General features: G+C 42.5%; 1 protein-coding gene across 1 annotated transcript; it reads left to right on the forward strand.

Moving 5' to 3' along the window:
- Positions 1-353: 353 nt before the first annotated feature.
- On the forward strand, positions 354-23600 carry LOC147892849 (putative hexosyltransferase MUCI70). Its single transcript, XM_087386800.1, has 6 exons — positions 354-487; positions 10930-11407; positions 12754-12965; positions 18736-18992; positions 19116-19294; positions 23303-23600. The coding sequence occupies exons 1-6, from the start codon at positions 354-356 to the stop codon at positions 23375-23377; spliced, it is 1335 nt and encodes a 444-aa protein (XP_087242926.1). The 3' UTR covers positions 23378-23600.
- Positions 23601-24024: the final 424 nt, after the last annotated feature.

The following is a 24024-nucleotide window of genomic DNA, read 5'->3' on the forward strand; positions in this document are numbered from 1 at the left end:
TGGCATGTAGGGATTTTGGAGGAGCCCAAAAGGCGCTTTTATTGGCCCAAAATGTGCAGTGATTATCTTCACCTATGTGTCGCATTGTCAAGTATGCCAAAGATCAAGTATCTTCAGCCCTTAGAGATTCCCAAAGAGCCTTCCGAGCAAATTTCCATGGCCACTTGGTGAAGCAAGCATCAACAAAATGATACATGCTGGGCCACAGTAGATTGATTCAGCAAATTCTCCATGTTTATTCCATGCAAGAAACAAATGTACGCTTAGGACGTAGCCCGCTTATTCATTAAGTGTAATGAAGAAGGAACAAAAGGACTATTGGAAGAGTATTGTAGTGAGAGTTGGAGGGGATCATGGGGACAGAGAATGTGGTTACCATGCCAATCACTGAGATGTTGGATGATGCTGTACCAGTAAATATTAAGAAAGCGACTGTTAAAGGAGTGATAATTGATGGTGGTTCGGGAATGAACACAATCTTGGAAGAGTTAGCTAAAAGTTTTAGTTTGAAGCCATCACCTTTCCAAGTATGGATGGCAAATTAGTGACTTATCATACCTCTCCAGGATGCTACAAGATGTATGTATCGATATTGGAGGGAAATATATTACCCCTTTTGATGGTGGAAAGGTGTTAGAAAAGACCCAACAGAGGGTACACGCAGCGGAAATAATGCCCAGGAGCTCACACAGTGTGCGGTGTGGGTGTGGAATCACAGACTTCTTTACTTATGTGCATTCAATAGGTGTGCAGACTCATCAATAGACAATAAACCAAACTAGATAGAGAAACCACCAAATAATATATTTCCGTCCACAACTATGGACACAATACAAGAGAGACAGATCCAGAGTCCCACCAATGGTGTGGTCCTCTGATCTTACCACAAAGTCCTTCTCCTATCTGCTGGCTATCTCTAGACTAGAGTCCACGTGCTCCACCTCGAGCGTAAGTAAACTTTCTGTCTAGAATGATCCTCTCCACCTTGCTGTCTGGAAACCAGCCTAGGTGGGCAGCCTCCTGCAAGCTAAGTCTGCAGCACAAGGTACTTCTTTCTCCTCCTGACTGTAGGCCCAAAGGTAGCCCTGCTGCTGCTACTTCTGCTGGTGGAATTGCTGCTCCAGATGATGTGAAATGAGGCCTGAATGGCCTCCTTATATAGCCCTCAAGGGCCTGGCCAGCCAACCGACCCAGCAGCCCTAGAAAGGGCCGACTGCTGGTCGGTTCAGCCACCTTCCCCTGGCCGACCAAAACCGACCCACAGCTCCCTATTTATGGGACTGTGGGCTGCCCTTTTGGGGCACACATTACAAGGGCCCTTGGCCCACCTTTCAAGGGCAGATACCCTATAAATACAGGGTCCAGCCCCCCCCAAAACCTACTGCAGACAGTGCGCCTCCTGTCTAGATCCATCGCAATCTGTCCCAGCCATGCTTCCGCACTTTTCTGGCCCTCTGTCCTGCACATAACAGTTCTAGATGTGCTGCCCACATGACAGCCATGATGTTGTCTATGTGGCAGCCCCTTTCTCTCTTTTTCTGTTGGGTACTGCCCTAGGTCTCCCTCCCCCATGCTCTCCTCATATGGGGGCTTACAGATGGGGAGGTGACCTTTCCAACAAAAGGAAAGCTAGATGTTACTAGGAAAGCAAGGAAAGCTAGATGTTACTCAGAAGGATAATTAGAAGGGTGTGTTTTGAGAGTCTTCCAATGAGGAGGTCAAGGTGCTCTGCAATGTCACATCACCAGGGCAAGCCCAGGTGGCAGTGACAACTGGCTGCCTAGCTTTCCTGAAATGGCCCAAAAGGGCCTCGTTTTATAGGTAAGGGCCAGCAGCCTGGTCGGCCAAAACCGACCAGCCAGTCGGTTGTGCTGGCCCAAGGTTGGCTGGTTCCAACTTCCCAGCCCTATATAAGGGTCCTTCAGCCCCCCTTTTCACTCACTCAGCCTTCCTCCGTTCAGGACTCAGCTCCTAGCCTCCAGCAGCGTTTCAAGCCAGCATATGTGCGAGGTTGGTGTCCTATTTTCGCAGCATAGTTCTATCTCCCGCATGTCATAATTAGGGGAGTGGTCTTAGCACAGTTTTGTATGCTGATTTGGCAACCATGTATAAGTAAAGCAGTGTACTATAGTTAGGTAAATCTCTCGTGTCTCTCATGCTTGACTTTGCCTCTTATATTCATCTATTTGCCGCATAGCAAGTTTGCGCACGTTACATTGGTATCACATCAGTATGGTTCCTTCACGCCGAGATGATGAGACTCTTTGGGTCTACTACCCACGAGGATCATCCATCTTCAACAGTCTATTCTCTTGGAGTTTCCACCCGAGAGGATCAGTCAGTTCATGCAGTTACGTCGGACAGGTCTTTTTCTCGTCCAGCAGCTTTATAATGTCCAGTTAGTTCTTCTGGGTCTTCCACTTCGGGAACTCAGTCAGCGGGATCAGCTTTAGCAGTGGAACAGATGGTTTTCACAGCAATAAGGGGTGGGTTTTCCACCCTTGGAGATATCTCAGACCCATCAGCATTTGCCATAGATGAGCCTCTTGGGTCCATTGCCCGAAGGAGTTGTCTATTCTCCACAGTTAGTTCTATTGGGGATTCCACCTAAGGGGACATCCCAGATGCAACAGATGGGTGTGATGGGTCTTCCACCCATCAGGCGTCGTCATCAGCTCTGATTAGTTCCTATGGGCTTTTGCCCTTGCAGCTCAGTTGGCCACATCAGTTTTAGTCGGTATGACTCACATTTCACCTTCTCATTAGGAGTGTTTAGGACTAGGGTCTTAGTTTCCAGTCTGAATGGCCATGATGCTCAGTAGAAGAGGGCGTCTTAGGAGTTTGCTAGACTAGTGTTAGGCCATGTAGGAGGGAGTACCCTCAGTGGGAAGAATGCATGCCAACAGTTGGTAGCTAGTTTCATGCCATTGGACTTCTGGAGTGCAGTGTCTCCAGATCAGCAGCCCAATCAGTCCTCAGGAGGTCATGATGTCCAGGAGCCTATCCGAGTGCCATACCACCCAAGGATCAGGAGTTCGCAGTCATAGCGTGGTGGGAGGACTGGTCTCAACAGTTCGGCTTCTAGTCTTCACGGTAGTATTGGTTCTCAAGAGTTTTTATCGAGCTGCCGTGTTATCATAACATAACATATTTTTCTTAGCCTTTTGGAGCGGTTACCAGATCAGTCCTAGCACCAGACTGTTATTCCTCAGTTCTTTGGGAAGATAGTCAAGTTTCGAGCAGTAGTTGGTGGTCAGCACGATCACATTTACTTTGTAGATTCACTCAGTCCCTCAGCAACTATCATCATCCATAATTTAAGTAGGAGGGAATGTCACATGCACGCCTACACTAGGGAGCATGGTGACACACAGTCTGACCCATTTGTCGTACGCTGTGACCCCGTTGTGAGCCCTAGTCCAGGGACGAGTCAAGCGTGAGCTACGGGGGTACGTTCCCAGTTCCCAAAGTCACAAGCCACAACGGAGTAGTTCGGGTCACCAAGGCAAAGCGTTGCGAGGTATCCACCTAGTAACAAGTTCAGAAGAGGGGAATGTCACATGCACCAGGGTCAAGCCCAGGTGGCATTGACAACTAGCTGCCTAGCTTTCCTTAAATGGCCCAAAAGGGCCTGGTTTTATAGGCAAGGGCCAGCAGCCTGGTCGGCCAAAACCGACCAGCTTGTTGGTTGTGTTGGCCCAAGGTTGGCTGGTTCCCAGCCCTATATAAGGGCCTTCAGCCCCCCTTTTCACTCACTCATCCTTCCTCGGTTCAGGACTCAGCTCCCAGCCTCCAGCAGCGCTTCCAGCCAGCATATGTGCGAGGTTTGGGTGTCCTATTTCCACAGCATAGTTCCATCTCCCATAAGTCATAGTTAGGAGTGGTCTCAATACAGTTTTGTATGCTGATTTGGCAACCATGCATAAATAAAGCAGTGTACTATAGTTAGGTAAATCTGTTGTGTCTCTCATGCTTGAGTTTGCCTTTTATATTCATCTATTGCCACACAGCAAGTCTCCGCATGTTACATGCAACAAGATGGGACACTGTGCCAAAATGTGCAAACAAGATATTTTTGAGAAGGACTACAAAGGCAAGACCAAAGAGGGGCTAAGTCCATGTGGATAGTGGGGCCTCTAATACAAGGGAGAATGGCATAGCTCTATTGATCCATGTATCCCATACCATGTGTTGTGGTGTGAGTTAGCTCCAATTATCTTGAGAAAGATATAGGTAAGATCTTGATTGACTAAATAGAAGAAACCAAGATGTAAATAGAGGTAGTCATTAATGTCAGTAAACCTTTTTATTTCTTCATTCGGCTTTGCGTCCTTGTTGCCAAATGGACTGCAATCGCTAGCTCTCTCTCTCTACAGATCCTCACGCTCAGAATTTACTGCAGAAGTACTCATAAGAGCTCTCTCTCTCTCTCTCTCTCTCTACACACTGCTAGGGCCCAGGACAACATGTTGGGCTGGACCCCCCCGAAGGTATTTTATTTCTTGAAGAGAGAATCTGTTACAAGAGTTCAGCGTAGAGCTGTCTGATATAAAATCCAAAACGTGAATGAATAATTACAAGAGCTTCAAGCTCATTTCAAATTGGCAACATGCCACTTGTCTAAAATCTAGACTAAGTCCTATTACATGCCACTAAGGGCCACTCTGGAGTCTTCAAAGCACTTAGTCACACGAACCGCCTCCTAGATGCTTGTTAGGCTCCCATAGCGCTTAGGAAAAATAACTCTTCCTAGTACCTGCAACAATTAATTAAAGCGTACCACCATGGCACCCATTAATTGTTAGCGCTTTGCATGCAAATAACACACTATGGACTAATTCTAGTCACAGTGGGCGTCCCCACTAAATACATGTGCACACCTAACAAATATAAAAAAAATATATTTATTCTCTGGTTGACCGGAGTCAACACTCTTGATCATAATTAAGGAGCTTTGACCAAGGGTCGAGGCGCCTTAATTATAGCCAAGTCTCTCCAACCGAAGTTGGCACAACTCTCCAACCGAAGTTGGCACATCTTGGTTAACCGTGGTTAACCCTCTTGGCGTATGCCAAGTCTCGTTGACCGAAGTCAACACTCTCTGACCATAGTCAGCTCTGTGGTTCTCTTGTTAACCGCAGTTAACCCTCTTGGTAATAAACCAAGTCTCCCTGACCGAAGTTAGGTTTACTTGACTAGAGTCAAGTATCTTTGACCGTAGTCAATCCTTTGACCATTAAAAGAACTCTTTGACCATAATTAACACATATAAAACTCTTTAATTATGATCAAATAAATGGTCAACTGTACTTTGACTTAGGATATTTACATTGTGGTGACATCCCCTCGGCTTCTATTCAGTTGACCTCAACTGAAAAGCTTCCTTGTAAACATCCAAAAGCTATGGATGATCGGATAACATGTCTTCATCCATCCACTTGGCATCTTATGCTGTATAATTCTTGAATTTTACAAGATACATGTAAAACTCCTTGCCCTGAGGGCCTTTGCGTACGGTATGGTACACAATCTGCTCTGGCTGAAGGACCTCCTCCAGCTCATCCACTTCTGGTGGATCCTCTGATACTGGTCCTGTAGGCTCTGGCCCCCGGAATTTCTTTAGAAGACTCACATGGAATAATCAACATCAAAAGGTTGATAAAGATTCGGGACTACAAGAATAGGCTCTGTAGTCAACTTCTCCTTGAGTGTATTGAATGCTTTCTTCTGTGATATTCCCCATGTGAAGGCTGCATTTTTCTTAGTAAGGTCATGTAATGGAGCTGCAATATCAGCAAAATGCCTGATAAACCTTCTATAGTAAGAACACAAGCCTAGGAAACTTCGAACTTCATGCACAGTTTTCAGCTCTGGCCATTCCTGAATGGCACGGATCTTTGCTGGATCCATCTGTATCCCATTCTTGGATATTATATGCCCCAGATAATGGATTTCTTCCAGGAAGAATTCACTTTTCTTGCTGTTTGCATAGAGCTGATGATTTCTCAGCTCTTGAAAAACTATAGCAAGATGTTCCTTGTGCTCTTCTTCGGTCTTTGAAAAGACTAGGATATCATCAAAGAAAGTACCAGTGAAATGCCTGTACTTTTGAAAGATGCGATCCATTATTCTATTGAATGTGGCTGGAGCATAACCTCTTTGAATTCCTTGGTCTCTCTGGAAGACTTTCTCTTCCTAGACTTCTTGTGTTTCCTTCTTTTCCTTGATGGTTTATCTGATAAAGAAGAAGATACAGAAGTCGAACTCAAGGTAGACGGTGATGGACTAGGAGATCGGTGATGATGCCTCGATCTCTTCCTGCTATGAGACCGTCCCCTATGAGATCTCTCTTTCTCTGGCTGTACACGAGAGTGTGCCTCTGGCATTGCCATGTCATATACTGCATTAGGCATAGCTTCTGCTTGAAACAAATGCTGAGCCCTTGGATCCTTTCTGAGATTTTCCATCTCTTGTATACGAGTGCGTACCATCTGCTCAAATTCTTACTGAGTTTGTTGCACACTTCTCTGTCTTGGATGTACATCCCTATCTTGTGAATCCCACTGGATAGGCGATTGAGCCATTTTCTTACAACTCGTCTGAGATCTGCAAATTTCTCACACACACACTGTGTATGCAACTGATGCACGCTGCCTTTGCTTTTCAAAGAGAAAATTTACCTCAACAATAGGTGTCTTGCATTCACAATCTATGCCAGTACTGGCTGTCAGTTCAAGGCATAAACTTAAAGCTGTGTGCCTCTTTTCTGGCTACTGCAAATGGCTTCAAAAAGCATCTGTTTTTCCCTCTTTTCACTGCTCAAAGGCATGCATACTCTTTTTCTGCAAATCTCTGATTTCTCTGCTTTTCTGCTGCTTTTCTGACAGTAAAAGTCTGACAGGTAGGTGAAATCTGCTAGCAGAATCAGTCTCTGCAACTGTCCTTTTTTTTTGGTTTTGTTTTGTTGAGAACAGTAACCAGATGAAGTAACTGACTGGTTACTCTAACCAAACTAATTGGTTCTGGTCTGGTTAGTCTGCAACTAGACTAATTGGACTGGTTACACCAACCAAACTGGTCTGGTTAGGCTAGATCAATTGGACCTCTGACCGGGGTTAACTAACTAGAGTTACACTAACCACGGGTTAGCCACTTGTCCGCCACATGTCAGTGCCACGTCAGCATCTGAGCTGGCTGCCACATATACTGCCACATCAACTGGTGTCCTCATTGCCCCGTCACCTGCCACGTGTCAACTTGACACGTCAGCATATGACACGCCATTGCCACACGTCAGGTCACACACGTGTGCCACATCAGCTGGCTACCTTTCCTGCCATGTCAGCGCCACGTCAGATCTGCCACGTCATCTCGCACGTGTGGACGCCACGTCACCTGTGTGGCACGTGTATGTTGAATGCCTTTGCCACGTGTCCACCCTGGCTGGCACCCTAGCCACGTCAACAAAAGCCACGTATGCCTAAGGTTTCAGACCTTGGCTAGCTCGGCAGCGTCGCGTGTCGCGGGAGCCTATGTGAAGGTCTGTCTGTGTCAACCTTCCCCGTCTGGCGAAGTCTCCAAGCATTGGTTGAATTACGACGATCGCCGTTTACCTACTCTACATGCCTGAGCCCACGCTCCCTTATAATTCATGGCCTATGCTGCCTCCTTACGATTCCAAAGCAAGCCTTTACGGCTAACCAAGCATAACCCAAAACATTGGACAGAAGCACCGAGATGAAAGCAGTGTAGAACACCCTTTAATCGTCAGTGATGGTCATCCCTAGCACCGGGCTCAATCTCACACTGGTATTCCGTTCACGTCCCGCAAGGCGTGTGTTCACTCAACACCTTGATGCTATGCCACGCAGGCTACGCATGCAGAATTAAACGGCAATCATTCAAAGTCCTTGTTGGGACTCTCCGCTGCCCATAGCGTCGCTCATCTGCCTAGGTGCCTGTCTTCTTCTTTAAAAATGCTATGACTGATAGCTGCCAGCACTCGAAATGCCAAGTTAGCCCACTGCTCTACTTAGGCCAACATACTTCTTCGCTTGAATCGTCACCTTCTTAAGGAAGAGGGTGAGCCTATGGCTCTGATACCAATGCAATCGCTAGCTCTCTTTCTACAGATCCTCACGCTCAGAATTTATTGCAGAAATACTCATAAGAGCTCTCTCTCTCTCTCTCTTTCTCTCTACACACTGCTAGGGCCCAGGACAACATGTCGGGCTGGACCTCCCCCAAGGTATTTTATTTCTTGAGAGAATCTGTTACAAGAGTTCAGCGTAGAGCTGTTTGATACAAAATCCAAAACGTGAATGAACAATTACAAGAGCTTCAAGCTCATTTCAAATTGGCAACATGCCACTTGTCTAAAATCTAGACTAAGTCCTATTACATGCCACTAAGGGCCACTCTGGAGTCTTCAAAGCACTTGGTCACACGAACCGCCTCCTAGATGCTTGTTAGGCTCCCATAGCACTTAGGAAAAATAACTCTTCCTAGTACCTACAACAATTAATTAAAGCGTACCACCATGGCACCCATTAATTGTTAGCGCTCTTCTTTGATACCAATGCAATACTAGCTCTCGTAAAAGACAGCAGAGACACTCTCATTTGCTCTCCCTCTCTCCCTCTCTCAACAGAGACACTAGGGCCCAGGACAACATGTCGGGCTGGACCCCCCCCGAAGGTATTTTATTTCTTGAAGAGAATCTGTTACAAGAGTTCAACGTAGAGCTGTCTGATACATCCCAAAATCCAAAACGTGAATCCCTCATTACAAGAGCTTCAAGCTCATTTTCAAATTGGCAACATGCCACTTGTCTAAAATCTAGACTAAGTCTTATTACATGCCACTAAGGGCCATTCTGGAGTCTTCAAAGCACTTGGTCACGCGAACCGCCTCCTAGATGCTTGTTAGGCTCCCGTAGCGCTTAGGAAAAATAACTCTTCCTAGTACCTTAACCCTCTTGGCGTATGCCAAGTCTCGTTGACCGAAGTCAACACTCTCTGACCGTAGTCAGCTCTGTGGTTCTCTGGTTAACCGCAGTTAACCCTCTTGGTAATAAACCAAGTCTCCCTGACCGAAGTCAGGTTTACTTGACTAGAGTCAAGTATCTTTGACCGTAGTCAATCCTTTGACCATTAAAATAACTCTTTGACCATAATTAACACATATAAAACTCTTTAATTATGATCAAATAAATGGTCAACTGTACTTTGACTTAGGATATTTACATTGTGGTGACATGGATGGATATTTAAAAAGAGAGAGCTTTGTTGACATCATTTTCTCCTCTTCTACTCAGATAATCTGTATCATTTTCAATTTTCTTGCTAAGTATGTCTTCCTTTTAAGTTTTTGTTTACCTCTTTTTTCTTCTCTTTCATATTCTCTTTTATTTTCTCTTTTATTTTCTGTGTAGATTTTTGATCTTTAGAACAACAAAAAATCTAAATTTGTATGATTGGACTTATTCTAGTCTTACAAAGGTATATTAAGAAAAAATAAAAAAATAAGCGCTAATGGCTTGGTTGTTGGTCTTCTTTCTCTGTGCTTTTGTTACATGTGCAAAATGCTAGACATCAAAACACTCTTAAGTGTTTCACAGTTGACTAATGTTCTGACCAAGCTTCCTGTGACGTCATGTTTCTCAGTTCTTAAGCAGGGCATCTGTGAATGATATAAGTGGCTGTCTCCCCAAAAATTTTCTGCCATATCTTTCATTTGGCCAGTACAGTAGGTTCTTTGTGCTTTCTTAGAGCAATATGATTTTGATTTGGAGTGTAAGGTATTCTAATTATTTTATTGATTTACATCTTCTGAGACATTTATCATCATTTAAAATTTAGCTTCTAGATTTGTTGCGAATCACACTGATAGGAAGGCAGGTTCTTTGAAAGTCACATGTAAGACAATACGTCAATCAGGTGTCATCTACTTACATCTTAAAAGAGACTAGTCAATCCCTAGTTGAACGTGGGATCAACTATCAACAACTTCCTTTTGCCTTGAAACTTTTGCGACTCGCAAGACCCATCTTTCCTTCTTTCATGTGGCTGGTAACACTTGAGTAAGACTACTGATGGTCAAAAAAGAATCACCACACTGGTATTTTTGACATTTTTGTATTTTATTGCATTCTTCCTCTCTTGCTTCAAACTGTTGGTTATGGCTAAGTCTGCTCTTCACCTCTAGAGAGCAAGTAGCATGGAAAATATGGTGGCATGCTTGCATTTACTTTCTATGTTGGGCCTTGGGTGAAGTAAGACAGTATGCTTTAATATGTACTGCACGTTACGCATTGTCAAGTTATACTTTGATGCTTTGTAAAATAGCGTTTTCTAAATTCAAGCTTGTAGTGCATGAAACACATTATGATGCTTTGCAAAATGCAAATATTCCAAATTGAAGACCACACCTTTTAATTACTTTGAGATGCTTAACTTTGGAAACACCTGTGCTGTATGTCAATACGTCCCTTCATTGTTTTGGATCATGCAGTGGACTAGATGGAGTCTTTCCTCCTTTAAATTTACAAAAGTTTGTGCTCAGTGGTAGCTTGTATCAGTGAGGCAATCTTTATATGACAAAATGAACACAATTCTATTTATGTCTACCCACTCATTCTGGCAATAGCAGTACAGTTACTGCATGCCCTCAGCCATAAAAAGCTTATTGAACTATCAGCCATAAAAAGCTTATTGAACCAAACTTTGGTCCTTTTTGTTCTGATGGTGGATGGAAGTTGTAAAAGGTTAACACCAGTTAAAAGTAAAAGTATGGGATTCTGGCCTTTGATCTTGTAAATGGGGGACGTGGCCTACTAGCCCAAAGCAACTGAAAAGAGACGTTTTTTAATTAATGAAAAGATCATTTAAGTTAATCACTGGTTCATAGTTCTGATATTCTATTCCCCAGTTTAATTGCTATAGATCTGACAAAAGAACCCAGGGATACATCTGAAAAACTGTTGGAAATTGATTATCATGTTCCCAATCTACTATCTGTGTATGACAAGCATGGTTCTTCTGGTGTCAGTGCAGGTAAACCCTGTGAGATCGATTTTCTGGAGACCAACCATGGTCTTATTGAACGAGAACCCAATTCCAGGTTTGCAAATTTCTCTTTGAATTATATTGAGGTGGAAGAACCTCAAGGAGTCACTGATTGGGAACCCAGGTTTTCTGGACATCAAACGCTCCAGCAAAGAAAGCAATCATTCATAGCAACAGATCAAGCTATTCATTGTGGATTTGTCCAAGGAGCTGGAAGCTCTGAGACAACAGGGTTTGATTTGGCAGAAGAAGATGCCCAGTTTTTAAGTAACTGCAAAATTGCAGTTTCTTCGTGCATCTTTGGCAGCTCAGATAACATCCACCAGCCAAGAGGCACTAAGGTATAATGTTTATTCTGGAATTCATCTTATCTTTTCTCTCTTTGACTTAAATGAGAACTTGAGTCTTGGTTTCTCTCTTTGTCAAAGGATTGCATTTGTGTATGTTTTCTCTGTCGCCTTTTGGCCATTTCGGTAACCATTGAAAATATCTTTAATGACGTGTTATGCTTTTTTTGTGTGGAGAAAATCGCAGGTTGTTATTAATTCACGATCAAAACATACATAGGCTTTCATCATGCATTTTAGCAGTCTTCATGCTGTACAAATCATCTAGTTGTTGTGCTTGCCACCACTGGTTAGGTCACAAAAGCCTCTCATGATAAATGGGCTGAACGCCGATCTTCATATATGGGTCTTCTATTTATGGTATTGCCTTTGGTTTATATGCCAGGGTATTGACAAAACAAGCAAAATTTTGGACTAATAGAAGCTTTATGCATTCTCCCATAGGCCCTAAGGCCCCGCGGATGTTATTCTTTCTCTCTACTTCTACCGTTTATCACCTATTTCATAAGTTATTTCATTGCCATTTCATTATATGCCTCAAACAAGTGAAACCACCTTGGACCAACCAACCTTGCATTTTGTTGCTTCTTAGTTTACTATCTTTGTTATTGGTTTATCTCATTATCTGCTTTTTAATACTTATTCATTTGTTTTGATGACTCTTGACTAATGAGAATTTATGATTCAGTACTTATTGGTAGCTAGATAGTCGTAAAAAAATCTCTCCCCCTTTAATGAATTAAAAATTGGTGGTGTGGCATTTAGATTTGGCATTCGATGTTGTGGGGCTTGTCATTCTACCTTCTTGATATCGCAAATACTTTGCATCGGGGATCTGTTTCACCATTCTTGAGCCTTCCCTATATGTAGTCTTTTCTCATTGCTGATGATCCGTATACACAATTCAGCACTTATTAGTGTGGCATGTAGTTTGGTGTTCGATGTTGTGGGGTTTCTGATTTCATCTTCTTGATATTGGAATATCTCACACTGGGTGGCATGTAGATTTGGTGTTTCTCATTTCACCTTCTTGATATTGGAAATATATCTCATGGGGGATCTTTTTCACCACTCTTAGGCTTTTCCCTATGTAGTCTTTTCTTATGGCTTTTTCCAATCTGATGATCCATATCATTTGCATTGAAATGCTATCTTAGTATAAGGATCTCTATTATATGACATGTATGGCAATCAATCAGGAAAGACAAAGTACATGCGTGCCATCTTTATGCGCCCACACATAGACACAAACAGTTTCCCCAATCAATGATTCATAGTATCCAATGAAGGTTAAATTTCTGACATATGTACTTGATTTGGATCGAGTTTGAAATCTACAGCTGATGGGAGCTTTCAAGGAGAAGGTCTGCTTCGTTATGTTTGTGGATCTGCAAAGTTTGGATGTGATTAAGCAGGGGGGGGAGGAATTGGATGAGAAAGGTTATGTGGGCCTGTGGAAAATAGTTGTGGTGAGGAATATGCCTTATGAAGATGCAAGGCGTGTTGGAAAGATCCCTAAACTTTTGACTCATCGACTGTTTCCTTCTGCCAGGTATGGAAGCAGGATTTGATCATTGTTATATGTTGCAACTGGTTTCTATCTCAGGGCTGATTCTTTCATGATATAGTAGTCCATTAGAAACGGTTTGGATATGCATTCGTACATGATTTCTATGGTCAGTATGTGAAAATCATGGGATTTCTGATTTGAATTTGGGATTCCAAGATCGGTAATCTTCCTAGATCCAGGCATCTACAAGTCATCACAGTCATCAGTCAAGATGTTTTGTGAGAAAGAAAAATAGCATTTTCTGAGTGTTCCCTTGCCTGCCTGACACCTGCTTTCTTAATTAGAACTGTTCTTTTCCCCCCTTGAGATCAAATTGATATCTGTTGCCAAGTTTGGATGGGTAGGATGCAGATGGTTATTTATGCTCACATACTGGGTTTTAAGTCACTCTATGCTGGTTGTTCTTTGTAGATGCTAAATTAGTTTGGTAAGAACTATATGAAGGAATTATTGTTTCATTGTGGGTGAAGGACTTGTGTGCTCGTTAGTCATACATACCGGAGTTAGATTTAGCATTTAATGAGATCACACATGTTTTAAGTGAGATCAGGTGTTTTAAGTAAGGTCACAAATGTGTTAAGCTAAGTGTAAACGATAGGAAGAATCAGAATGCATTATTGTTTCTAGTGATACTTCAATATATATGGACTAATCTAATGCAATGGATCAGATGTTTCAGATAGCACTTTGTAATGCCACACTTGAATTTTTGGAAAGCCAATGAGCTGGGATTGAATAGAGAGCTTTCGCTACAGCAGAATGTCCTTAGCATTTCAATCAGACAAAAGAGTATCTGTGCCCACTGCCACCAAAATAATGCAGTGAATCCCTTTAGCTGTGGAGCACCACTTTTCAATTTATTGTATAAACTGCGTAGAATCCACACTCTTTGTCACAAGCCCCAACACAGTACTGTCTTGCTCTTGAAACAAATAAAGGCAGATATTTTCATCACAATAAGCAAAGCATGGTAGCATCAATCTGCAAGTCTATCTTAGTTATAAATGTGATTTTGGTGTTTTTGATTGCTGCGATCCTGTTTGGCAGGCCTGGTCACCGAGAATATCCCTAAAGCAGGACAGTTTTTGTTATTGCTGCTGGGAACCTCCAATTTACTGGTTTGGATCGATTTGTTTTAGCCTGCAAATCTTTCTTTTATATCTCAGTCCCCCACAAGATCGTGCAAGTAGAGTTCACCATGACACCACTTCAGATTGATGCCATCTTCTAGAAGGTCACTTATCTTCATAGGGTTTGGGCCTTACCTAGATGGAGACTACCTAAGGTGGCACTAGAGTCATCTGTACGACTAGCCAAGAGTTGGGTTAGCATGGCCTGGTACGCACACATATCCAAACGGTTTGCCAGCCAGGGTATTCAGATATTTAGGTGGACAGTCTCCCCCCCCTCTGTCTAGCTTGGATGCCCCTGATCCCTTGGTCCCATGTGGTGAGATCAACCGTATCATATGGTTGGACCTACTCCAGCTCTATATGTCACGGACTTTGCTTGAGAGTACAGAGGTATGGAGTGAGTATTAGACCTCAGTATCTGGAGGATAGGTGACTCCCGCACGTCCTAAGGTTTGCCTTCGGACAGATATGGGCTTCATCGCATTAGTTGAGGATTGAGATAGGGAGAGCCATGGGTATGCCTAGAGAGTAGTGGATCTGCAGGTTATGCACCTTGGCGGAGGTGGAGATAGAGGAGCATATTCTATGTACCTGCCTAGTTTACTTTGAGATCCGAGGACGGTACCATTATCCCTTTTAGGAGGGGCATGGTTTTGGGCCTCACTCCTGGCTCAGTCACTATCATGACCAGGTCCGCATTGGCTCTGTCTTATGGAGATGGAACGACACAGGAAGACCCTACTGTGTCAGATTAGACAACAGGAGGGCACAGTGCCACATGAGGTAATTATAGATCGAGATCAGCGACATCACAGATTTCTACGCATTCGAGTTTCCCCCTGGACATAGCAAAGTAGAGGAAGAGGAGATAGCTGATAGAGGGCAGCATGGGTGAGTGGGAAAAGATGCTAAGCAGTGACGGTGCCAGAGTTACAGGGACCACGCATGATGTAGAGGCGGACGATGGAGGTTCAGCCAATCAGAGCCCTACTCGGAGGGGGCTGCTCGAGCAGAGGCACCACTCTCAATATGGCTCACCAGATATAGAGATCACGGAGACCGCGTCCCCTGCCACAGCGATAGATGACCTGACAGAGTAGATACGAGTTATCTTCGCAGCTCACATGAGAGCCACCATGGCTCACGGCTATGTGTTTTGACTTTGAGATTGAGTACTGGTTTTGAGTTTTGAGTTTAGTTTAGCATAGTACTCAATAAAGGGCCTTAGCGAGCCTCTGCTTCAGCCCATGGTGGCCTGTACGAGCTACCTTGGATTGTACTTTTGTTTCATAGGTCCGCGAGGCCTTCTGAAGACGGTAATACATATTTCTTTCTTTCTTTGTCCTTGTTGTGCTCTTGTACTGAACCACTCTCATGGTCCCCCTTTATGGCTCTTTTAAGTTGCAAGTTGCATTCTTACTAGCTGAGACAGGCATGATACCTCTAGAAGGGGAGGCAATATGCCAATTCATGGCTTACCTCAACAAAGTTGAGAAGATGGACATTGGTGGGATACCACACAAGGGAATGGAAGCTACACAAAGCATGGGATGGCACAACGGCGGGGGAATGAAATGGATGGAATCATGGGCTACTCATATTCCAGAAGGTGCATGTGAATGGTAAAATTAGGGAGATAGTGACACAGAAAATGCTACAGAAATAATGGCAAAACCCATGGACAAAAATGTAGTTCTACAACTAGTAAATTAACCCTATGGACAGCTATGGTGCAAAGTAGCTCGGGTTAGACATATCAATGTTTAGAAGGCATCTAATCTGCAAAATTGGAACTAGTTCACATGATCCTAGAAGTGGAGAGGGGCAGGTGGGCTAGACCTAGGAGACTAGAGAGAAAAGAACATGCAAAATTTGCCCTACAAGGGAGGTAGAAAATGGACACCATGTACTCCTAGGATGTAGAGCCTACGCACACATCGAATAAGGTTATGGGGACAGCAGAAATGATCTGAAAAATTTGTTGGAACTGCCAGCCAAAAGGCTAGGAAGCTACTTAAAAGAAGTTTTCAAACACTGCAACAAGGTATTGGGAATAGCACATAAGCTAGCCCAACAAGTACTCACTAGATAGCAAGTTTGTAATATTTTCCTTCACTGGATGTAAGGATCAATATTTGTTAATAGTGATCGCCAGTCCCATATATCTTGAACGGTCTCACAGAGACTTCAATATAATCATATCATATCATGTCATATCATCTCTCTCTCTCTCTCTCTCTCTTTCTCTCTCTTTCACTCTCACGAAGGCAAAAGGGACTCTTTTTATGGAGAATATGGGCTGGCCGATCATTGATAGCAACCAAGTATGATTTCATGTTCATGGCAGAGACTTGGGGTCATGGGATTGCAGGAAATAAGAAGGGGCAATGCCAGGGGGATAGCATGCATGGTCAAACAAACAGATGAAGAAAGCATCAAAGTTGTGAAAACAGATAACCACAAGAGGTGTGTTCAGGTGTAATTGCAAAAAATGAATGGAACTAATCTATCCGCAGCAGGCTGCAAGGTTCCGCACTACAAGTCTCCCTAGAAGGCGGAACAAGGAAGAGGATGTTGAGGGGAAGAATTCTACCGCACTCATGAATTAGATGGATCACACAAAAGCAATAGGATATGCTTATAAATGCTTTCTAAACTCCAGTTTAAAACTGTCTTCTGTGACAAAAGCTATACCATCTCTTTGCTGCTTTGTCCACCACCTATCTACCACCAGTGAACATGTGAGTGGTCTTGGATGTTTTCATTATATCATCATCCACCGTGAAAGCCTCATCCAATTTGCGAATCCAACGCCCAACAATGCCTTATTTTCTATTGTTCATATGAGCCGCATACTTCTTTGGCTAGACCTCATGGGGTATTTTTTGAAAAGAAATAAGAAAAAAAAGGTAATTTAGACATTTGCTAATATTGTATTTCCATATATCACATATGCATGTTGAAATTCATAGTATTTCAACCATTCATCGATATCGTTTCTTTATAAATTTCATAGTATTTCAACCATTGATCTCATAGATCATTTGTTTACAAACTTGATTTGCTTTTTTTTCACAGTAAAAAAGTTAGAGATATGGAAATTCCAAGCAAATTTAGCAAAAAAAAAGAAATCCAAATGAGAGTAGTGACACACTTTTGGTAAAAGGATGAAGGCTAACCTTTGTTGCTCGATTTGTGCGCATAAGTGTATTTAATATTTTTCATTTAATCCAATCATTTGTATATTTTTTTCGCAGAGAAAAGAACAATCTATTAGACTTGAAAATCAACCATACAAACCAGCAATCCAAAAGGCGCTGAGAATGGGGAATGTTTTATATTCATTTTGAGCTAGTATACTTTTAATTTAGTTATAAATGAAGGATTATGGACGATTACCCACCACGACATGCTTGGATATGCTGCTCTCCGAGAGAGTCTAAGAGAGATGCATGGAGCCTCTGGTAGAGGCATGCCATATCTATTAAACCAATCGTCATTTTGCGTTGGTTCTATATATCAATTTGCAAATATTTTCCCGCAACTAGTATTTGGTTTGCCTTGCTTGAATATAACTAGAATAGTTCACGTCTATTGTCACTCGATTAAAAATAATTAGTAAATTTATCGAAATTGACCTCTATGGTATGGATGAAATTAGTGGAGGGAGGGGGATATGACCCAAAAGGAGAGGCAAAGAGAGGCTGCAGCTCTTCACAGTTGACATAGTGAATTCTTTACCTTTTTCTTACCTAGAGTGCTGTCAAAACGCATTATTTTGTTCAACTCTTCGTGACCCTGGTTTACTTATGGCAATGTATCCTCTATTTTCTCTATTCTTGTGTTTAGTGACTGGGTTTCACGTGCCATGGGGCACGATACGTGCTGTATTGGATGGACTCCCGATCCTACAGGATCAACATGAGAAGTCTATCCTTTGATTTCAATTTTCTGATGATTGTCTTTCTCACCATGCTATATATTTTCTTTTTCTTTTTTCATCAAACCGAAATTGCAATATCTATAGATCTTTTCCCATGCTTGGAAAACGACTGAAAATAAACCAAACCGCAACTAATCTCAATTTACAAAGAAAAACTAAACCACATCAAAGCCAACTGCCAAGGGAAAGAAAGGGAGTTCTGTGATCCACGCTTTCTTGACAATTGATTTTTTATTTCATCCCAATGCTGGCCTTCTGAGAGGTGAGACCTTCAAAGGTGGCTGCAAGACAGTGAACACTTCTTTTTCAGCACTTGTTTTTCACCGCTTCACAGATTGCTGAATTTTATTTTCAAAGCTTTTGATAGATGGTTCTTTTGCTTGGGAAAAAAAGAATTGGAGAGGCAAGGACCATGCATGAGAAGCAAATAACAGCTCATTCTAATACTACCAGATTTTTGGTCCTTAAATTGATGCAGCATATCATGTTGTGAGAAAATCAAACCGTCACATACTTTGTTTCTAGGTGCACTCTAATTACGAAGGTAAATAGTTGTTAATGGAATGCATCTGAGTGGTAATGATGCACTTATTGCCATATGATGTTTTTTTGCGCCTTCTTGCAATTGTAACACCTGAATGGAATCTAATCAGGGTCATGGGGTTCAACATTGTAGGTACTCAATATGGCTTGACAGCAAGCTGCGGCTCCAGAGTGACCCTGTACTGATTCTAGAGTACTTTTTGTGGCGAGGTGGATATGAGTATGCTATTTCTAATCATTATGATCGCCATTGTGTATGGGAAGAAGTGCAGCAGAACAAAAAACTCAATAAATACAACCATACGGTAATTGATGAACAATTCACATTCTACCAGGCTGATGGATTAACAAGATTCAATGAGTCGGATCCTCAAAAATTACTTCCAAGCCGTATGTTCTCTGATCTTTGATACATGCAGATTACTTTATGAATACGTCCCTAAACAATGGTAATTTTCAGAGTAGCTTATTTTTTCATTTCTTAATATGCCTCTTTTGGTTTTCCTCTCACAGATGTACCAGAAGGATCTTTAATTATTCGGGAACACACTCCGATGTCTAACCTTTTCTCATGTTTATGGTTCAACGAAGTTGAGCGTTTCACCCCCCGAGACCAGCTGAGTTTTGCGTATACTTACATGAAGTTTGTCAGAACAAACCCTGACAAGCATTTTAATCTGAACATGTTCAAGGTGCGTAACTGACTCTTGTTTTCAGGATTTTTAAATCTGTTTTCTTGACTCATTTTTCAATTAAGTCCATATTGTCTATGATAAAGAGTGTATCCTTAATTGGGGCAACTTTGCTTGCTCACCCCTCTGGTCTGACATGGCTCGCACTTAACATGCTTCTAGAATACCTAGAATGGATGTAGCTGAACCATACCAATATCTACGATTGGATCTAAAAGACATACTAAAAAATATGGAAGCATGTCCTGTGGTATAATGCTGTTTTTGGCCTCCAAAAATCATGCAGAAAGGTGCATCTTTGGAACAAGAGCCTTTACAGCATTTTACTACAAATAATACTACTATGTAACGCCAAGAGATGGTACAAAAAGGATCCATCATAAAGGAACCATGAGCCAAGATGCAAAACCCCCTAGTCGTGTACTATTGGCTGAATGAGTTATAGTATCTTTGGAAGCAGAAGCACTATGCCAGTCATTCAGTACCTCAATACAGTTGTTAATATGGACTCGAAAAGACACTGAAAAGGAGAAGTAGTGACCAAACAAAAGGGCTAGAGGTAGAATGGGTATGTTATGGTCTCCTAGACAAGGATATGCCCATTAGAGACTTATAGCACAGAAATTTTAGGCTCAGATTTGGAACTGAAATTAATGGTGCTATTCCCAAGAGAGAAATCAATCCCATGCTGATTATGGGGGTCAGGGACACCTTGATAAGGACAATCTGTCTTCAAAAGGCATGTAGCATGCAAGCTAACTAGCTCACATGATGTGACATAAAAAAGGATATCCCAAGGCTAAGTGTATGCAAGCGTGTCAAAGAAGGGACACAGAAGGAGACCTCAGTGGTGCAGTTTTGAACACTGCCTGATTCCTTTCACTAGCCTTCTCCTCAACCTCTCCACCTTCCTCTCCATCAACCTCCCCTTCCATCTCTCCGACCGTCTGCTCCTCCTCACCACTCTCCGTTGCTTCCCCGTTCCTAGTTCTCCTTCCCCTTGCTTTATCTGCAGCCCATCTATAAGCGCTCTTCTTCTAGATCCTGCACGTAAGATGCCTCTCTCCCCACCTTTTGTTGTTTCTTCTCCAGCGCCTCTCTCCCCCCTTTGGCACTATTCTCTCAGCAGCGGTTGAGCTGCACCCTGTGCCTCTTGCGCTGAGGTGGCTGCCAGGGCCATTGGAGGTGCCGCTGTTGCTGCATTGCAGCAGCCCGTCTCCTTCCTCTCTTCTCTCCTTGATTCTCTCCAATTTCGCCAGCCCATGGGCTGGCATTTAGCCATTGGGACCTGAGCCTCCCCTGTTCGTCATTGGCCTCCTTGGCCTCCTTCCTCCCTGCATTCAATTCCACTCTACTTCCTCTAATCTCAGCCGTAACCTTCTTCTTGCTGCTTTCACTCTCCTTACAGCTCCTATCTACCCCCTTCATATCATGGAACTCTCGAGTGGAGCTATAGCAACTCCTCGGTTTGGCAAATTATTTCAAAAGATTCCTCCAAGTACAGGTTGAAGATTTCATAGTTTTGTATACCTGTTTGACGACTAGCGTTTGGACTTACGACTACTTTAATGTAGCCCTTCGCATCACTCAGGTGCTAAACAATGTCTGAAACACAGGTAAGGAGAGAAAGATATATGGCCAGGCAAGAAGAGCACCTGCACCGAGGCAAAAGAGGTTGGCAAATCCAATGACCAAGAGGCTGTAATGAATTCTGAGCCAGTACAAGATGAAAAGTGGAACCAAGATGAGGTAGCAAGGAGCCACCTACAACGGAGAGCTCGAGGTGGATGAAGACCTGGACACATGTAGAGAGAAATGGATTTCGACTATTAAACGGACAAGAGAAGTAAACCGGTTTCAAATTTGCATCCAAGGCGACTTGAGGCCTGCAACAGAGAAGCAACTTTCAAGTCCTAGCAAGAAGATTCCGAGCAGTCATCTATAAAAAGTCTAGATTCTAAGAAAGCCAACGAGTATGCCCATGGACTGAGCCTTGAGTGTAGATCCCAAGTAGAAGATACAAATCTAGCATGGAGGCAGGACATTTATCAAACCAATGTTACATGCTTGGAAGGTTGGGGAGTGGAGCACATGGCAGCCTAGTGATGGGGGGACAACAGACTCAATTTTTGGATGCCCTTACTTCAAAGACTATTGTAATAATTTGGTTGTGTGTATAGGATTTCTAGGTCCACCTTGGGGTTTTGTTCTTATTGAGCCTTGCATCATTGGAGCAAATGAAATATACTTGGGATTAGCCTAGGTAGGGGGTGTACCTTATTCACACCCCATCGGGTGCCGATGTCTTATGTTTCCTGTACTCTATCTCTTGTGGAAACTTTTGAATGATACTTTTGTAATTGTCAATTCTTGCCTAATGGCTACTGTTTTCTAAGTAATAAATGCAAAATGCGCTTCCGCTATAGCATAACTATACAAGGATCAGAGCTTGCTTTTCTTTCCAGCTGAAGTAGACCTTTGAACATAGCCTTAGGTCAACTTAGGATTTCATTTGGGTGTGATTTTTTCAGAGTCCATGTTCCCTAAGCTTCGTCATGCTGAATACCAAGAGAAGCAAAGGAGAAGCAACAAAGAAAGTAGCCATGGAGCATAAGGTTGTGTGACGGAGGAGACTCCAATGATAGGGGAGAGTAGGTAGAGCCTGTTAAAGATAAGTGATTCCTTCAAAGCTGAAATAGGGTCAGACCTTCAGAAGAAGTTTTATGTTACGAACACTGTACTTCATGGGAGACCAGTCCAAGAAAAGTAGGGAAAGCAGAGACGGAAGAATCAGCCCAAGAGGAAGGAAAAGAGACGCAGCCCAGTTAGTTTCACAGCTGTGGAAAATATGTTCAAGATTATGACGAGATGAAGAAGAGGAGGATGAGCTTGACGGTGTGGTTATAAATGAGCACCCAAAGAAGATGTCGAGGAAGCGCTATACGTCGGAGTCACTAGAGATGTTGGATTCCTCTTGGGAGACTTACAGACGATGCTCATCACCATGAGCCTAGTTGGAAGATAAAGTTAGGAGAGAAACATGTGTAGATGTCGAAGTATAATAGAGAGCATAAGCTGGGGTCTAGCTTGGATGGATCAAGAGCCGAGCTACACACTTTGCATGAGAGGAGAATAGTTGAGTAGACCAAACTAAATTTTGCTATTCTTCTTAGTGGGTCAGGCGCGCTTTGGCACAAGGCTTTGGAAACACAGGATATGATGCTGAAGTCTTTGCTGGAATTCTAAAGATAGCTGCAAGAACAGTTCTTATCATCGGAGATACTCATCGAATGGGACAGCTCAGTGTTTGAATCCGCAACAGGAAGCCAGAGCTCTTAAAGTAATCTAGCTTCATTGTCAAGCACAAGGGTAATAGATGAGGAAAGAGGGTTGGGGGAAAGAAGTGAGAAAAACTTGAGGCTGCAATTGCAGTCTGTCGAGAAAGGGATAGGAAGATCAGCCAGAAATTGTTGGATTGAAAGGATTGCTATACCTTTCCTGTACGGCATAATACTTCCATTCTAGCTTTATTGTTAGATCAGATCTGTTTTAAAGAACTACTGACAAATAGAGACCTGAAGGCGTTGATTGTTGACAAAAAATAAAGAATGACAGACTAACTATCAAATGAATGAAAATTCATTCTTAAAGGAAAAATGAAATAAAAAGGGATGGGCATGGATACCTGCTAACAACTAGGCAAAAGTGGTTTCAAAAAATCAATGGTCCATCTTGTTGGATCTATCTTACATGGTCTCAATTATACTCAAAGAGACTGGGACAGAGATGTGTATGCTTGCATAGGGTTTTGGCATGCTGTGTTAGAGGCAATAGGCACCAGACGCAGGAAATCATTGATTATTGTAAGAGAGTGATATCTGAAAACGAAAACAGTTTATTGGTGGATGTATAATGAAGTGCTTGCTCGAAAATGTGCAGAGGGATTTTATTGGGTAGCTTTTCTTTATGGGATTCCATTCCTTACGATGGTTCTTATTTTGTGTCCAGGATTGTGAGCGTAAGACCATTGCAAAATTGTATCGACATCGAAAAAATGATTTTATTGTCACTCAGAGCCAATGATATGAGTACCTGATACTGTTGCTGCGCAAGGTGTAAATATTTGTATAGAGTTAAACTCATAGGGCAATTTTGACATCAGCCACGTGGTAGAATGTAGAGTTGGCTCAGCGATGTCTGATTAATCGCTTGTACTTTTATGCTTATTTTTATAACTGTATTGAATTATAGAAAGGTAGTTCCATGGTATTGTGCCATACAAGAAAGTTCCACCACAATTCTTTTCAAGGCCCTCAAGAATAAATGCAAATTTTGGCTTTTGTGAATGTGCTGATCTACTCCAGAGAAGATTGCAATCCTCCTATGTGACCCAACAATTTCTGCTTGATAGTTTTACTTTGAAATAAAATCTGGATGACATGGTTTTAAAGCACTGCTGACAAGTAATTATTGAAGGCGTCGATTGTTGTAACAATGGGTTAACTATTAATGAATGAAAATTCATTACTATAGTAAAAATGTGATAAAAAAAAGGTTGGGCAAGGATGCCTGCTAACAACTAGGGCAAAAGTGGTAATCAGATTTCTTTCTATATATCCGTCTTGCTGGATCTATATTACATGGGAACATGACAGGATCCTTGCATGCCATAACTGTAGTCGATGTGAAGTGAGAAGCTGAAGGTAAGGATACACAAAAAACTTTCTACC

Source organism: Dipteris shenzhenensis, chromosome 16, assembly GCF_047967505.1.
Source record: "Dipteris shenzhenensis isolate YYH24624 ecotype China chromosome 16, Dip_SZ_1.0, whole genome shotgun sequence".
NCBI classification, from domain to species: domain Eukaryota; kingdom Viridiplantae; phylum Streptophyta; class Polypodiopsida; order Gleicheniales; family Dipteridaceae; genus Dipteris; species Dipteris shenzhenensis.

What these genes read in the sequence shown, in the direction of transcription:
- LOC147892849 (XM_087386800.1), top strand. Translation starts at nt 354, where the DNA reads ATGGGGACAGAGAATGTGGTTACCATGCCAATCACTGAGATGTTGGAT. An exon ending in CGACTGTTTCCTTCTGCCAG is followed by an intron (nt 12,966 to 18,735) that starts GTATGGAAGCAG and finishes TCAACATTGTAG; the next exon opens with GTACTCAATATGGCTTGACA. An exon ending in TCAAAAATTACTTCCAAGCC is followed by an intron (nt 18,993 to 19,115) that starts GTATGTTCTCTG and finishes TTCCTCTCACAG; the next exon opens with ATGTACCAGAAGGATCTTTA.